We start from the raw sequence: 18,725 nt of genomic DNA, 5'->3' as shown, positions 1-18,725 counted from the left end.
AATTAAAACTTGTATTCGCAATCTAAAGTTTGCGAAAGTATTACTCAAATTTTAAATTATGAGCATAAATTTCAAATTATATAATCAACATTGTGTCTCGTTAATGATGCTAGGCGTAAATCTCAATATTTTGATAAGTGTTAGTTGAAATGTCGATAAATAGTTTAATAGTGTTGTTTGTTAAATGCTTCTAATTAATTTAATCGATAATAAAGTACTTCCATTTTTGTTTAGGGAATTCTATTACTCATCATGCCAACTGTAACATCCCAAATTTTCGTAAATCTTGAAGTGTTACCAAAAATTCACTTTTCTTTATATTAAAGGAAGAACAATAAAAATAATTTTTTAAAATAAAATAACATAAATATCCATATATTTAAACAAAACATCAGAATTGTATCTTAAGAAAAACACAATCATCTAACTAATTAAATAACATGTCATAGAATGAATAAAACTAACTAATAGATTGAAAGATAAAAAAAATTTAATATTTATTTTTCCTTCGATCCACTTGACAACCCGCATCACCATCTTGCCACAAATCCAAACGATCCGATCTAACTTGTAAAATCATTGTAAAAGTGGATATTTAAAAATACCCAGTAAAATACGTACAGTTTCCATAGACAATTATACAACAATAAAATAAACATTTCGTACCACATTTCTCTTATGGAATATGTCGTTGAACAAGCGACACCCATCATTAATCATTTTGAATTCCCGAATGCTTTCATATTTCGTTAGGTCAAACCCGAATGTCCACTGGCAATTCATGCATAAATTACTGAATACAAAAACATACGGAAACAAATCACTAACATAAAAGTATTTTACCTTGATAGATTTAAAAAGTTGTAATGGACTGTAATATAATACATGTGAAAACCTTTTTCTTTTCCTCTCTCCGCCTTCTATGAGAAAAATATATTATATGGTGATATTGTAGGATTTTCCTTCTCTAGCTTTTGGGTTTCTTTGACCGTGTATGTATGATATCTTTGGGGTGAAAAATTTTCTTGACTTATGGGAGTATTTATAGGACTTGTAACCTAGTATATAAATTGAATTCCATTGCAACAAACAATAAATGGCCACGGTGAATGGGTTGTATAGGATCAATTTCCTAGTGAAACTTAGGATTCTAAAATGGTTGAACCCCAATCTTGAGGACTTCCACCACCCCGTCCCTGGAGTATCGTAATGGAGCTGGATGTGCCCCAACAGGCAAAGAAATAAGAGCTTGCCCCGTACACTATGCCCACAAAGAGTCTAATTTCATATTTCAGGAATCGAATCCTCACACCGTAACTGCCAGTAAGGTTAAAACTACCTCACTTCTGTCCTTTGCACCACTAAAATATGCCCCGAGGGTTTGGAACTTATGATTCTAATCCCAATGAATAATGGTGAAAGGAGTTTTTAATTAAAGTACAAAACTAATCAATTAAAAAAAAGGTTTTTTATATCCATTCTAGATACAGGTGGTTGCCTCTTTTCCAATTTCTATTTAATTAAAAACTAATAAATGGTAATTTCTTTAAACTTCAATGTCTTGAGTATAACTTATCCGAATTCACTTTTTCTCGAGTTGAAAAGTTCTAATTAATTATAAGCTACAAAATGAGACCAATATTGATATATAAAATTTCATTCTATTGATACTTAATAATTTGACCCAAATAAAATAATAATTTAGAACTTATTTCACTATAATCCCTCAACTATGAAAATGACAAAAAATAAAACCATCTAGAGTAAAATGATCGTACTTTTAAATTTTTTTCGAGGTTTCTATACCTATATCATAGTTCTCCATATTATAATTAGTTTATAGTCAGACACTAATTTTTTCATCTAATTTTTTTGATAGTGCAGTATATATAAAATTGATCCACCATAATACACTGAGATGAAAAATAAAGAATGATAAGAATAAATGTGTAGATTGAACACTTATTTCAAATGGGTGATATTTTATAATGTTGAAATTTTTTTTGTCAATTTGATTGGACAATTTCTCAGCATTGGGGGAGGAAATTAAGAAATTGAAAATAATGTATAAATGTATCATTATTTAAATCCTCGCAATAATTTATTTAGATGCATTTACTGACTGAAGAAATCAACAATATTTCACGCACCAATTTTAGATGCTTCAATATGAATTGATGTCCTAAAAAGACAATTTGATATCATTATATTTGATATATCTATGGCAGGTTTGAAGCGTGATGGTATTCGATTCTAATACAAAAAATTTCCAAATAAAAGTGGAGCAATTCATGAAGATTGTCCCATTAAGGGAGTCTATATTCTTGTTGAGAATTTAGACATAAAAATTATAAAATCTCAAAAGAGGTTCGCGTACCTGAAATAATAATATTTGAGATATCTCAATAAATTATGGGAAAAGAAATAGAATCGAAAAAAACGTCGACAACAATTTTGCGTACGATATACTGCATCATACAGTGAGAAATCAAAATAATTGTGTCAAAATATATCGATCGAAGTCATATTGGCCAAATAAAAGGGACGCAATCTTAAGTTGAATTTACTAGAGAAACAAAATTTTTTTTAATCTACAGCTTGAACACTTAAAGGTTTATCTTTATGTGAAATGAAAACGAAAAAAAGTAAAGTCGTAATATGAAATGTACGACTCTTTACATAATAAATATCTCGAAAACTTGTATAAATAGATAGATTATCATGTGGTAAATGTAATCAAAGGTCTCTACCTTGTTAGAGTGACAATGCATAAAATTTGATATGCATATAATAAATTATTATAGTCAACTCATCTTAATATAAATTAAATATCATTATTGAAGAAATTAATATACTTGAAGCATAATTTAAGTGATATTATCATGAGCAGGAATTAAATATGCATTGTACTCTTTTTCGCTTGACCAAGGTTTTGTCTCATTGGATTTTTCTGACAAGATTTTTAAAGAGACAACTTTTGTAGCGTATTTAATAAAATAATATACTATTTTTCCTTTATTAGAGTTTTTCCCACAGGGAGGCATATTCTCCAGGTAATGAATGTCTATAACATGCAAGACATTTACTCTCAAAACAATAGTTATTTTTTGAATCATTGGCCCCGTTTGATTCCCATTTTTCTCAAAATGTATTTTTCTCTCTTTTCTTTTCAACCACACATTTTTCATTAAAATAATTTACACGTAAATCAAAAAATTTTCCTTATTTTTCATCCACACATTCTCCATCAATCTACCATTATAAAATTCATTTTCCCCTAAAAATGGGTATCAAACATATATTACTATTGTTCGCCTGAATACTACACTGCAAGTGTACGGGGCGCGTTCAAGTAATAAAGTTGACTTTTTGTGTCCAAGTTGTCAATCCCTTGAGGAATGTTTACATTCGATTACTAAACTTTAATTAATTTAATTCTAACAATAAAAATAAACACACAATAAAGATTTGGTTTTTGAAAATAACTAAAAATCAACAAAATAAAAAAAAGTAAAATCTTAGAAATTTCGGAAGTAAATGTGGTTGGGATTCATGGTTTCACTTAACCTTCGCCCAATCAATTTTTTCACAAGCCAATTAATAAGTTACTCATTTACGACGTTAGACCCAATTTTTCAATTTTATTTAGTTACCTTTCTCGAACGAAATTAACCCTAATTGATTTGTTTAACCTACTATATCTCTATGTTGATTAGAGCTAAACAATCGCATTAAATATTTGCAAAAATAATTCAAAGTATTACCTAGAGTTAGAAATATATCTTTATCCTCTAAACAAACCTAGAGCTTTTACTATTTTGTCTAAATTGCACAATCTTCTCTCAAACGATGTACAATTCACTAAATATAATCATTCAAATGAAAATGCAACAACAATAGTAAAAAAAAATGAAAATAAATAACTTAACATTAAAGAGCAAATATTGAAATATATTAAAGCTATATTAAGTTACTACCATAAATTCAACACAATAACTTAGTCCATATTATATAAATGAATAAAAGGAGAATATTTTACGCAATACATTACAAACATGGCAAAATAATTAAGAAAATACAAAGTTATAAATACAACACAATTTGAAGTTTGACTTTAATTTTTCCAAGTATTTCTCCAAATCTTTAAATGTTTTCTCCTTAGCAACAATAACAATAGTAAAAATACATGAAAATAAATAACTTAACATTAAGGAGCAAATATTGAAATTAATTAAAGTAAGATCAAGTTACTACCATAAATCCCAATATAATAACTTTGCCCATATTATATAAATAAATAAAATGAAAATATTTTACACAATACATTGCAAACATGGCAAAATAATTAAGAAAATACAAAATTATAGATACAACCCAATTTGAAGCTTGACTTTAATTTTTCCAAGTATTTCTCCAAATCTTTAAATATTTTCTCTTTGTGCTCTATGATTTGCTCCCAAAAGTATCAAAGAAAAGAAAAGGAAAAAGAAAGAAGAAAGAAAATGAAGAAGAAAGAAAAATAAAAAAAGAGAAAACAAGAAGCAGCAGAAAGGGCTGGGAAAGAGCAGCCATGAACGTCCCAGGTTTTTATATTTAAAACCTAAAATATTTGCAGCTCAGGTCCCTGGATTTTGGAAAAAGCACACAAATAGTTCCCCGGCCGAACGGGGCGCTGCGACGACTTGAAGTGGCGCAGCGGCTAAGCCTGTTGCAGTTTAGTCCTTCAGGAAATTGCGCGACAAGTCCCTCAACTTTGATTTTGTACAATTTGGTCTTGGATTTTTGAATTTCATTTCAATTTTGCCCTCCAGAAATTGCAACCCCAGCTGCTTGAACTCTCGATCCTTTTGCATTTTGGTTCCCAAGTTCACAAAATTACACACTTTTAGTCCACTTTTCCTCCTTTTGCTTTGTTCTCTTTCCTTAGGTATTTTTGGCCTACAAAAGCAAATATTACATAATTGTGAATAGAATTTCATTCATTTAATCAATTAACAACATGTTTAGATATTAAGAGAGTGTTTGATATGCATTTTTATGTAAAAATGTATTTTAGAATAGTAAATTAATGTGAAATGTGTAGTTGAAAAATAAGAAAAAAATTTTGATCTACGTGTAATATTATTTTAATAAAAATGTGTGGTTAAAAAGAAGAGAGAGAAAAATGCATTTTGAATAAAATGGCTATCAAACGGGGCCTAAATAAGTGTGTAAAAACACATTTATCAACTACAGTTATTAAGAATTAATAAAATATATCTTATGAAGACGATGTTATTTGAAAACTATGCAAGACAATGTGAGGCATACCTCACCAAAAATTGAAATATTGAAGACATTGATGTACGAAATATGGATAGCTTGATACAAGAATTTTTACTTACCAAAATTAGAGGGAGTAGTCGTACTCTTTTTCCTTTGATTAAGTTTTGTCCCAATGAAATTTTTTGACAAGGTTTTAACGAAACAACATTTTATTACTCCAAATTATTTATACTATTTCTCATTTGTTGGTATTTTTCCAATCGAATTTTTTGTCAATCAAGATTTCAATGAGAGAGTTATTGTAGAAATAATCATCAAAAGGGGGGTGTTGTAAAAGAATGAAATAGTTATTGATGATTATTTAGTATTATCATAATACATAGATAAATTTTATCTAGTTTAAAAGATTATTTCATTCCAACTGTAACTCTTATTTTAAACCTTATAAACATAGAGTATCGATTCCTAATAATACACACAATTCTTTTGACTCGTGTTATTTCTTCTTTTTTATCTCTAATTTATAATAGATAAAAAGTTATTTAACTGTTCTTAAACGTCAGCCAAACATAGGCTTAGTTCGTAATTTTATGTTGTATTGTTGTAAGCTTGGAATAAGCCATTTGTACAATGGATTTGTACAACATGCTTGACAATGGTGTAGGTGTCAAAAAAGTGTTGATGGGAAAGATAAAATATTTTTCAAACTGTAAAATGATAACATGCCACGTAGCATGTTGTCAAACTTGTTGTAAAAATCATTGTACAACAAGCATGATTCTTGTAAGCTTACTAGTCCAACTGTCACATCCATGCTAATTTTCTTGTGTCTGCGCTGATTAGGACGAGGTATGGTGGTTGTTGTGAATAAAATGGATCATTTAAAAGGGAAACGGAATTCAAAGATAGACGAGAGAGTCATCGAAGTTGTCCCTAAAGAAATTCAGACAGTCATACCCTAGGTTTGTCACCATAGAGTGAAGGAATCTAATTGTCGTATGAATTTTGGTGAAATAGACCTTGAGAAGGATTTAATGTGTGATATTCATTGTCACTTATGGTTCGGGTCAAACTCATCACGTGCAAGTGAGAGATGTTGAAAAATATGGATCATGTGTTGTCAATGTGAGATGATCCGACTCGCGAGATTTCAAAAGTTGATATGAGGAAATATTTTGAATGGAATTCAAATCTGTAACTTTCTTAACTTCCTACGACTCCGAAATAATTCTTTGCAACCTCCTAATTGAAGTTGTGGAAAAAGAGGGGAAAAAAAGTGTGCGTTTAATTGTAAGCATGAAATTTGTATGGAAAGAAAATAAATTTTAGGTAATTCAATTGCCTTGAATTTATTTGTATGGAAATTGTTAATTAAACTTGTTTGTTGATTTAATTTTTAATTTAAAAAATATTAGATTTGTCCTTTTTTATTGGTGAGTGAATGAGAGAGAGAGAAGGAGAGTGTGAATTCCCTATAAAATAAAATCATATTCCTCCAAACAAAACATTTTTCTTGATTTGAGGAAAATATAGTCATGTGACCAAAATATGAAAATATTTTCCATAGAAAAATGATAATCAAACAGTACAAAAGTATGAATTTGGATGGAAAAAATACATTTTCCAGGGAAAATATTAATCAAACGCACCCTAATAGAAATATGGAAATTACATAATTTCATATTTTTAAAGATCACAGTTCAAAAATCAGGGACCAAGTTTCATTGTCCAAAAATCTGTTTTTGATATAATAATTAAATATTAAATATTCAAATTTAATTCCCCAACCCTAATATTTTCATCACTCCTCCAATCTTCATTCTCTCACTAATCTCTTCTCTCTCTCTCTAACTCCATGGCCTCCGATCACCATTCGTTGTCGGTCGCTAGAGCAGCCAGTAAAACCTCCTCTCTAGTGCAGTCGCCTCCTTTTCTTGGACTCGCAAATGAAAGTGCCGTGGTAATTCTTCCATCGCTGTGAGTGCTGGCGCGATTTTCAGCAGTGGCGGCGTCGGGTGCGGTGGTTTGGGGCTTTGTGGTGGCGGCGTCTACTGCTGATTCGGCTACTGTTGCTAGGGCGATCGGTGCGAATGACGGCAAATGGTGATTGGTGCCTGCGTGGAGAGTGGATTTGGGTGTTAATGTGTTATCTCTTTCTTTTTTCCGAACTGCAATTAATGATTTGTCGTAGTGGTGGTTGCTTTTTGTTGGTTTTTGGGTGATGGTGGTTGTGATGTTGGTTGGCGGTGGTAAGGTGGTGGTGATGGTCATGAAAGTGGCAGCGACGATTGTGGATGGATTGGCACGGGATATGGGTGGTGTTAGTCCGATCTAATTGATGGTGGTGTTAACTATACACAATTTGAATTGGTGGTGATTTTTTTGCTGAATTGGTGTTCATTATGTTGATAGTGTTGGTGCGGTGCAGTCAATGATGTGGTGCAAACGCAAATTACGTGGTAGTGATTTATGACCAAGATTGGTGTTGGATCGGGATCGGTGGTAGGGATATTTGGTGCATGTAACCGACTATTTAGAATATGTGACCAATAAATTTGAACATATGTGATCCCGTGACTTGCAATTTTTTTTATCTGTGACCAATGAAATAATTTGTGACTTGTAAATTTTTTATTTGTGACCTATAAAATTTTAGATTTGTGACCTATAAATAATCTGTAACAAATTAATTCGATGATATGTGACTAATAAATAAATCTGTGATCAATAATTATGAACCTATGATCATTAATCGTTTAACTATGACTTTATTATATTTAATTAATAAATATTTTCAATTAATTATACAAAAACCTGAAGTTTGAATTTTTAAACTTTGTACGTGATTTGTGAATTGGTGTAAACAATACACATGATATATGAATTTTTCCCAATAGAAATTCATATGGAAAATGACTCAAAAATAGAAAAATAGTTAGAATCACATATATGACATGAAAACTTATAAAATAAGGCATTGAGATTGTGGGTAATAATCATCTTCTATTATAATTGGGATTGAGATCATTGGAGAACAAGAAAATATATATTTCAAAGTTTAGAAAACAAGTTGATTCAACCATTCAAAATATTTTGGCATTCATCATTTCAACTAAGAATTCTTGATTCGAAATTTATGTGTGTGTATCCTTTTCTATGCTTGAAATACTAGTTTCTGACAAAAGAGGTATATCGGTGCTCCAGAAATAGCATTATTTAAAGCGGTATTGCTATATTTTTGTTTAAAATTCAGATTTTTAAGTAGATTTTGATGTAAGAGTAAATTAAATTTGATAATAAAAGTCTTATAAAATGTATAGTTAAAATTAATTATTTAACTTACATTTTTATTGACTTTTTAAGTAAACTAAACAGGGACTAAATAGCGTAAGAACTTCAATTAATTCTTTCTGTACCAACACCACCGTCGGATTTATTACATTTTACATCCTTGGTTAAATGACTCAACATTTTGACTGTTTTCTTGTTCAGTGCGATAGGTGATCTCTCTGAAATTAGTTTGATATTAGAGTTCTCGTTATCAACCTATGTATAAAATACACTTCGATTCTCATTTTTATTTTTTATTTATTTATTTATTATTTTTTTTTTTTTTGTGGTTGAACTTTAATGTTAAATACTTAAGTTCTTAGTAGACGACTTATATTCACCTAACCATTATATACCCATGTTTAGGCTCCATTTAAAATTAAATTTAGGGAAAAAATGTCTTTTGGAATAATAATTTTTCTAAATTGTGTGATTAAAAAGAAGAAATTTTTTTGAATTAAGTGTAATACTATTTTATTGAAAAATGTGTTATTAAAGAAAAAAAAGAAAGAGAGTAAACAATATATTTCGAATAAAATAGAATCCAAATAGGGGCATACTATATAATCCCGCACACTTTTTTTTGGGTATAAAGCACAGATCATTTTAATTTAAAATAAATAGCTAAATAAAAGAAATTGTATTCTCCCCCGACCCATCCTATTCCCCATTCTCCCACTCCGGCTTAGGCCACTTGTCATTCTCATCCCCTACCTCCATTTTTCAAACCGGGCCCTCTTCATAAAAGCATTTTCAATCTATTCTATGAATTGTCATTTAGGTGACACGTAAATAAAGAAGTTATTAACATCTCATTTATACGGTCCTTTTGATAACACATATTTTTTGTTGTTGTATCAATTAGACAGGTTTTAGACTAAATTACATTGGAGAAGATATTTTATAGGCATTAATTATTTTGCTTATGTGACAACCATTTTATACCATCCGCAATGGCGTTGGCGGGGCACAATTCAAACCGTGTGCAACACTTGCAAAATCAGACTATTATATGATTTTTTATTTATATTTTTTAAATAAAACTTATTCCCTCTTCAGATGCTAGTTTTCCACATGCATTAAATGCTAAATATAACATAGTGAATATGCACGGCATTTTTTTTTCTTTTCTTTTAAATGATCCTTTGCATCAAAATTTGGGAGTCAGAGGATCCATAGTACTTTTAGTCTCTCGGACTTAATATTCATTAGTTTTGAAAGTGGGGGAAGGGATCTCTTTTCTGTAACCAAAAAAAGGAGGTCTGATCAATCAATTGGTCGAAAAAGGGGTCCACCGTACAACCAGGAATCTTTCCTTTCTCCTCGTTCTCCCCTTCCTGTTCATTTGGAAGCTCTTTTCTAAAGATCCAACTTGGGTAAACAATAATTGTAAAAGTTCATGGCTTGTCTGTGCCTGGTGATCAACTTTGTGTGGGGGCTAGGAATACCACGATTGGGGATAATTGTAATAGCGGTCCCAATTTTTAGATGTTTCCAATTTTATCTAAATCTTTGATTTATAACAACGCTAATCCCAAACCTTTCTAATTTGTGCGACGGAAGGACCTTTGGAAAATTTTCGTCCAAAAATTCGTTTATTAACCAAAAGTCAGCATTGATCATAAATTGACCAATTTAAAGAAAGACGAAATTTGTCTTTTTAACCTTCAACTATATTTAAAGGGTAATTTGTATCAAATGTTTCAAACATTTCAAAAATATGCAATGGAGATCCCAAACTTTAATAGATTTGCATCGGAAGGACCTCTAACGATTTTCATCCAAAAATCTGTCACTTGAAAAAATTATTTAGTTTTCCTAATCCAAGTACCAAATCCCAACGCCTAACCCACTCAATTCCATCCATTGGATGGTGTGAAAGTCTCGGCCACCACGACAAATGTTGGTTTTGAAGATGATTTATTTATCTTTATTTATTTCTTCCCATTTCTTTAAAAATTCTTGTTGGGAGGAAATGAATTCGATGGGGATGGGAAAATGGTGACTACAAAGATAGAGGAAATGAGGTGATGACTATGGCTATTTTGAGGCTCACCAGTGAAAATATATGAGGTCTATCCCTATGGTGGGTTAGCAGTTAGGGGTTGAGGTTGGGTGGATCAAGGAAGATAAATATTTTTTTGTAGACCTTAACCTCACAGCAACATCAATCACCTTTCGCCACCCCGGTCCATTTTTCCCATCCCCATCAACTCCATTTTCTTATAACAAGAATCTTCAGAAACAAAGAAATAAATAAAGACTAAATAAATTCTCTTCAAGATCAAAATTAGCGACGGTTGTTGAGGCTCTCCCACTAACCAGTGAGTGGGTTTGAGTGATTGTTTGGATCTTGAAAGATGAATATTGCATTAGTTGATAGATTTTGTATGGAAATTGATAGAGGTCCTTCTGTGCACTTTTATTAAAGGTTTGGGATCTTCACTGCATATTTTTGGAAGGTTTGAAACTTTCAATGCAAACTATCTAATTTTAATTAACCAATTATTAGAAGACCATTTTGCCATTTTTAAAATTGGTCAGAATGCTAATTTTTTTATCAGCTAACTAATTTTTGGACGAAAACACTCCAGGGATCCTTCCGTTGCACAAGTTTGAAAGATTTTGGACTAGAACAACAACAAATCAAATGTTTGGGTACAACTTGCAAAAAATGAAAGTTTAGAATTGTCGCTGCAATTATCCTTTTTCTTATGAATGATGTGGCCATTCTTCTTACTTTTTAAATTGAAGCTGAAATATATTCTCATCTAAACAAAGAGTAATTATTCACGCTATGATTTTTTCAAACTAATTGCAACGGTTGTTCTTAACTTTTGTTAATTTTCGTATTTATATTCCAAAACTTTTTCGTCACATTCTTATCCTCAAACATTATATTATTTTGCTATCTTGTCTCTAAGAAGTTTTCTGTCCAAAAATAAAATATTTATTCCTCGTTTCAATAAACATATGTAGAATATTGAACAAAAATTATCATCACAGATAAGATGTGCTAATTTGATTAAAAGGACAAGAATGCGACAAAAATTAGAGATATAACTGCAAATTTGAGCAAAAATTAGAGTCCTTTATTTCAATTAAAATGTGAAGTAAATAATAAAATTATAGTGTGAATATAATAATAACAAATCCCACGATGTGCGTATATTACGTTTAGTACTTTTTATACCAATTTTAAATTATTATTTTATTCTCCAAAGGATCAATTACTATTTCATTTTCATCTAATTAATTATTTATCTTTCACATTTATATATCCTTCCCAAAATTAATATTTAATCAAGCCTTTTTCATTGCATATAATAAATTTTCCCTTTTTATTTATTCCATGCAGAAATTTATTTTTATTAATTAAATTTATGTATTATTCTCTTTTATTAAGAATAGTAGTAAGATCGTGCGTTATACTTCATATGTATCGGATGAATGATATGCACATTGTTTTCAAAGTACTAGAGTTTTGCTACACATACACCGGGTTGAGATTTCGGTGTACATTCCCCTTACAAAAAGGGACCCAAGATTTTTTTATTGGGCATGGGTCCCTTCTTGTGAGGGGAGTGTATACCAAAGTGTCAATCCCAGTGTACAAATAGGATTTTTCAAAGTACTATATTGTTTTTGAAAGTAGTTGATATAATTGATATAGTTAAAAGAAAAATTAAAATTACTAAAAAGAAAGCTTCGGATACCTTGCCCATTTTTCTTCGTTTTGACTTTGATCTATTTTTTATTATTTCTCTAAACATCGACATTGCCCTTTTTAATGTGGCAGGACTTTTCCATTCCATCTAATTCAAACTCAACAATATTGATTTCCACATCCTCATCAGACTTAATCACAAAATCAATTTCTATGCAATCAATGAAGTCGGCTGAATGTATGCTGATTTCATCATCGTTGATTTCTACATCTTTGATTGATTCCTTTGTAATTAAATTGTCATTCACTTTAAACCCTTCTACAATTGTTGATATTTCTTTGGATTGAATTATCGATCCACAGTTTAAATCCACGGATGGTGAGAAGTCTGTCTCATTGACCCCTTTAAGTGGATTATATCCCCATTGTTGAAATCATTCCCCAATACATGTAATCTCTCATAAACATATCGTTTTCATCCAGCAAGACAAGTTTTTTGAAATACTTTGCAACTATACCTAGCTTTAATTAATTTTAATATTTGTTCTTTAATGTTAAATGATTATTTTATGTGTATTTATTATTGTGTTGAATCCCTTTCATTTATTTGGCCATTAAATAATCGAGTTTAGTGATTTATATATCATTTAAAAGAAGATTGTGCATTTTAAACTAAATAGTAAGTACCTTAGGTTTTTGTAGGGGATGAAGATATACCTTTAATCCTAGGTGATCATTAGCTATTTTCATAAAGATTTAATGAGGTTGTTTGGTTGTACGTAATCGACATAGAGATATAATAGGTTAGACCAATCAATTAGGATTCATTTCACCCAAGAGGTGTAATTAACTAAATTTGGAAAATTTGGTCTAATATCGTAATATCATAATTTGTTAATTGGCTAGTTGAGAAATTAATTAGGCGACGGTTAATTAATTATCAAATACAAAATGCGTTAATTAATGAAAAGTTTGAGGATAAGAATGGAATTAAAACTATTTGGGGACATAAGTGCTATAATGAGTAAAGATAAATAACATGAGGTATAGTTAAAATGTGATGAAAGAAATAAAAATTGTGGTGTGACTATAATTATCGGTTTATATATTGTAGATTGTCACTGAAAAGACATAAATCACCCGCAATAAAGACAAATAAAATTATGCATGCATTCTAAACAATTTTCACATTGCAAAATTACTCCATCCTTGAACTAACAAGAAGTTGATGAACGATAATTTATTTGTTTTCACAAAAATTGGAAGAGTCAAATGAAATATATTCTATATTTTTTGATATTTTATTAACTTAGCAATGTTTGAGCCCTATTTTCTTTAAGAATACATCTTGGAATAGTAAGTTTATGGAGAATATATAGTTAAAAAATAATAAAAAAATTTAAATTTACGTGTAATATTATTTTATTGAAAAACGTGTGATTAAAAAAAATAAAACGATATATTTTAGAAATAATGAAAACAAGCAAGGGCTATATTTTTAACCAAATCAATCACAGGCATTGAATCGACCCTGAGTGACATGACCAATGCTAGTGGTACATCAACTTTTGTACATCAAGGTGTACATCCTCTCACATGGGGGGATCCACTCGAATAAAATATTCAAGTGGACTCCCTACCCATGTGAGTGGGGTGAACACCGTGATGTACACTCCGATGTACCGTTAGCATCGTCGGAGTGACATACTCTTATCATTATCATATGCATGGTACATTTTAATAAATTAGATTTTCCACTAACAAACAAATGGGCAAATTCAGAGCATCTGTGGTACGTTTGTTTCTGAGAAGTCTGCAAGTCATGATTTCCGGCAAGTATTCAATCATTGTATCATCATCTTTCTCGTGGCCGTAGAGTTCTATAAATCACATGTCAGGCTGGAACAAGAATCATAGCAAGAACAGTTTCAAAAAAAAAAAAAAAAAAAAAGGTTGAACCACAACTGGGCCTCACTGTCTCGTCACTAAAATTTTGTGAAGGAGATAAATTGCTGTACGTGCTCCAACAGGTAAGAGAACAAGAGCTGCATGTACACTGTGCGTACAAGAAATTTAATTCCATGTCTCAGAAATCGAACCCCCACACTGCGACTGTTAGCAAGATGTGAGATAACCTCACTCCTGTCATTTGCACCACTGAATTATGCCCCGGAGGGCAGCAAGAACAATTTCTCCGCTTTACAAAAGCATGCTATAAGGGATGCGTGGAGATCAAGTTACGAGTTAGACGAACTTAGATGAAGCATGGATGTAACAAAGCGTTAAAAAGGCCTTTTTTAATTTTAATATTACTTTAATTTTTAATCAATCAAAAAATCATTTTTTAAGGGATGCGTGGAGATCAAGCTATGAGTTAGACGAACTTAAATGAAGCATGGATGTAACAAAGCGTAAAAAGGCGTTTTTTAATTTTAATATTACTTTACTTTTTAATCAATCAAAAAATCATTTCATAATTAGAAATAATCTACTAAAAATCTAAATAAATTATTGGAACCTTATACATTTTTCAAAGTTTTCAACAAAAAAGTAAGTTTCAAACATAAATACTAAATAGTAAATAAATATGAATTTTTGGGAGTTTTATTTTATCCGGGGCTTCAAGCAGCTATTTTAAATCTAGGGGCAGACAAAGTGGAGAAATCAGCATTTAAGTTTTAACTTAAAAGAATTAAAAAAAAAAAAAGAAGAAGAAGAAGAAGAAGAAGATAATAATGCTCGCCTAGGCACGCATAATCATGCTAGGCGCACATTAGCAGTCAACAGCAATTGTTGACCACTAAAAAATGTGCAGCATTTTCGCCATGCATTGCGCCAAGGTGACGCCAAGACGCGCCTTTTAAAACACTATCAAAATCTCACCGATGCTGTTATGATCTTTTTTTGTCCAGTAAAAAACCGCCAGGTATTCTATGAAAATTTTAGCAGCATTTTTATGTACACATAACAAAGCTCTATCTCTCAAATGAAGAAAAAAAATTGCTAAATCCTTTACAAAAGCAAATGTAACATAGTAAATAGACAAAGAAACTCAATAATTTTCTTTTAGCCCATTAGGGTTCTTAACCTTACTCAGGATTTGAAAGAGGAGTTATTAATAGTTATTGCACAATGACTTGAAAATAATCCAACTGAACCCAAAACCCTATCAAGTCAGATTTTTCCACAAACGAAGTTTATAAATCAACGATACGTTGAACGAATGGAGCTCCGTTCAACTCGAGCAACGTGATTGTATCACCCGATTTAGGTTCTTAACTAACAACGATTAGAAGTATTTTAAAGGGACCTAACACATTAGCCACTGTCATACACATATATGAAATGAAAGGTATCTATGTATGTGTAATTACTTGCAGCACATTGAATTACTTGAAGAGGTTGCTGTAGTCTTTGCTTGCCGATGAAATTGCATTCCAACCCCATAATCCGTCTGAGAAAGTGTCCTGCATCGAGCCTGGAAGCACATTTAGAGGCTGCGGTTGTGGCTGCTTCAAGTCAGAAAAGTGGGATAGAAAGTCAGGAGCATCATTAGGATACTGGTACTGGCCATGAACAATGTTTGATGCTTGGGGGGAGTAATTCACCAGATGATGATCAGTTGAAAGGGATGAAGAAGAAGGTCGTAAATTCATGATCCTTTCATCTATTTCCATTGGAACTGTAGAGGTTATGGGGATTAATGGATTAACGTTATAAGTATTATGGTTTGCAAGGACAAGGGAATTCCCAACATCAGTGCTGCTACTTGCACTTGTTTCACTCATTTTCTCATCATTTTGATTTGATGATCCTCCATAAGCTTCGAAGCTTTCCATAGTTTGATTAGTCCAGTCTTCTTGTTTCTCGGGTGTAGATTGTGCTGATTTGGAAGATGATGGTAATCTTGTCGGGAGAGATCGAGAGTGGCCTTCGACTCCAGCTCTTTTGTAGACACGGCAAAGAGAAATTTCTGCTGTCTGAATTTAGGTACAGACAATTAAGCAGACCAATGATTATGAGAAAAAAAAAAAAAAAAAAAAAAAAAAACAAAAAAAAAAAAAACCCACAAATTTATGGAATTCACGTTCTCTCAATAGGAGAGTTGAAGTTCACACAAACAAGTTTGCATAAGATTTGGAGCGCTTTGATGTTGAAAATGCCTATAATACTTAAGATGATCAAGAACCTCATAAAAATTTCTTAACATAGAAATTCTTACTTTTTGTAGACGTTCGGTTTCTTGGTGTGGCAGGCGGTATTCAGTCATGATCCAACTAGTTCGAATTCCTTTTGGGGCTTTACCGGAGTAGAAAACCAGGGTTTTCTTTAGTCCAATAGACTTGAAGTTTTCACCTCGAATCATTTTATCAGCCCCTGTAGCTTTCCAGTAGCCTGAAGTTGTTACGCGATTAGGCCGATCTCCATTCCTGTACTTTCTATCTCTAGGCACATAAAAATAACATTCCTTCTCGCCAATTGCTGTCAAGGCTAAGGTACAGGAAGAAACACTAAAATTATCAAAAATACCAACAAAATTCAATACTTTAATCAGTTGATTTATATGCTAATGTCAATAAATAACCTCTAATAGTTAGTAGGTATAAAAAGTAGCTATGTCCGTTACCCAAATCGTGAATTCTCCTATAGGTTGAATAAAAAAACAGAAAAGTAAATAAAGATCAAAAGAAATGGTCAGCAAATTCCAAAAGAATGCTATTGAAAAATGTAAATATACCTGGAAGTTCCCAAGGATCATAGCTATAAAGGTCTAAAAAAGTGATGAGTTCTACATTGAAGCGTTTGCCCTCAACCTTCCGGCGAAGGTAGAACTCGACAAGTTCTTCCTCTGTGGGGTGAAAGCGAAATCCAGGCATGACCATGTCGTGTTCGTGTTTATGTTCATGTTCACGTTCACGTTCATGTTCATCTTGATTCATGGCTGCTGAAAATGCCTTGAACTAACCGTAACCCTAATTTAATTTAAGCTGATTAGCAAGTGTTTTTTAGCTTGGCGTGTCAGTCCTTTATTCGTGCAATTTGGTGTGTAGCGGTGGAGGGATAGGGAGTGAAGCCCTACTTGTCAAAGATGAGAAAAGGACGTTATATAAACAGAAGAGTCAAAAGTCTTGTTGCGGTGGCTTTGGAGATTATTTAATTAATTCCAGTCTCACATTTTATTATTTTAAATTATATTATTTATGACTTACTGTAATCATTTTATTTGTAGTTAAGTTAATAGTTAATTTGTGTCCATTTAACAAGAGTGATTTAACTGTAATATTTTTTATTTTTTATTTTTTTGATATCCAGATATCCCAACTTACACTAGACTAAATCCTGAACCTCCAAGACTCATGTCCCTAGAACCTTGGAGGGGCTAAATCGCGGGTTATGCCTCAACTGGATCACATGTTCCCCCCATTGACTGTACACTTCTGCGCACAAGAGACCCTCCTCCACAATGATTGCTCCATACCAAATTTTTGGCCGCAGGTTCTCACCAGGAATCGAACTCTCCACCCTGCCGCTGGAAGCAAGCCAATGTTGATTGATTCACCAGTTGAGCTATGCCCCGGGAGGCAACTGTAATATTTTTATAGTATGTATAGTAGAGATCGCTCTAATGATAATTCGAGAATGTCACCCAGTTAAATTTATATATCAATTATTGCACTTGTACAGATAGGTTGACAGTGATCTGTCCCTTAATTTGAATTTTTGAAATTCAAATCAAGGGATGGATGCATGCCAAGCATGCATCAACCTATCTATACAAAAATTTTGTACGTACAATATAATTCTTTATATATTATAGTAGATATTGTGATTTTAAAAATAGGAAAATGTAGCATTTTAAAAAAAAGTCACTTATAATTTTCTAAGTGTAGACAAACATGCTCGATTTTTCTAGTTTTAAGACAAAATGCAGCATCAAAGCATGCATATAGCCAGCTGGGGGTGGGGGAGGAGCGACTCTGCGTAGTCAAGAGAAACCCGTGAGCTCCATTAATTTCTTTTGTTTTTAAGTCCCCACATTTCACTTAATATTATATTTTGTAATTGACTAGGTTTACATTAAACACGCGGAGGCACGGGCCTGCTAATGCTGGGTGGAACTTAACTCCTGTTTGGTGGAGATTAAATTAAATTTTTTAGTAAAAATACGTGGTTAAAAATTATGGTCATTTTAACTTAGATTAAAATTTAATTTTAATCTATACCAAACAGGGACTTAATATACTAATAAGAAGGCATGAATATGTGAATACTTTGGAATTTATTTTAGGAAATAAATCATTTAACTAACTATTTAAATCTATTGGTTAATAATCTCAATGATTTTAGGGATTCACAAAGTCATTACAATGTGAATAATTTTGCTAACGGATTGCAACACAACATTCCAAAATAATATACATTCAGAGTTACAATGATTGTGCCATTGTTTGAGTCACATTAT

The 18,725-nt window shown here is 31.6% G+C and overlaps 1 protein-coding gene across 1 annotated transcript; it reads right to left on the bottom strand.

The window, feature by feature from the left end:
- Positions 1-15,316: 15,316 nt before the first annotated feature.
- LOC111387748 (NAC domain-containing protein 35-like) lies at positions 15,317-17,262 on the bottom strand. Its single transcript, XM_023012336.1, has 3 exons — positions 17,001-17,262; positions 16,485-16,753; positions 15,317-16,242 (listed from the first exon to the last, which is right to left on the bottom strand). The coding sequence occupies exons 1-3, from the start codon at positions 17,200-17,202 to the stop codon at positions 15,652-15,654; spliced, it is 1,062 nt and encodes a 353-aa protein (XP_022868104.1). The 5' UTR covers positions 17,203-17,262; the 3' UTR covers positions 15,317-15,651.
- Between the last annotated feature and the right edge of the window lie 1,463 nt (positions 17,263-18,725).

This window comes from Olea europaea, chromosome 3 (genome assembly GCF_002742605.1).
Source record: "Olea europaea var. sylvestris chromosome 3, O_europaea_v1, whole genome shotgun sequence".
NCBI lineage: Eukaryota > Viridiplantae > Streptophyta > Magnoliopsida > Lamiales > Oleaceae > Olea > Olea europaea.
The sequence above is the reverse complement of the archived record's forward strand: the minus strand, read 5'-3'. Positions and strand labels throughout refer to the sequence as shown.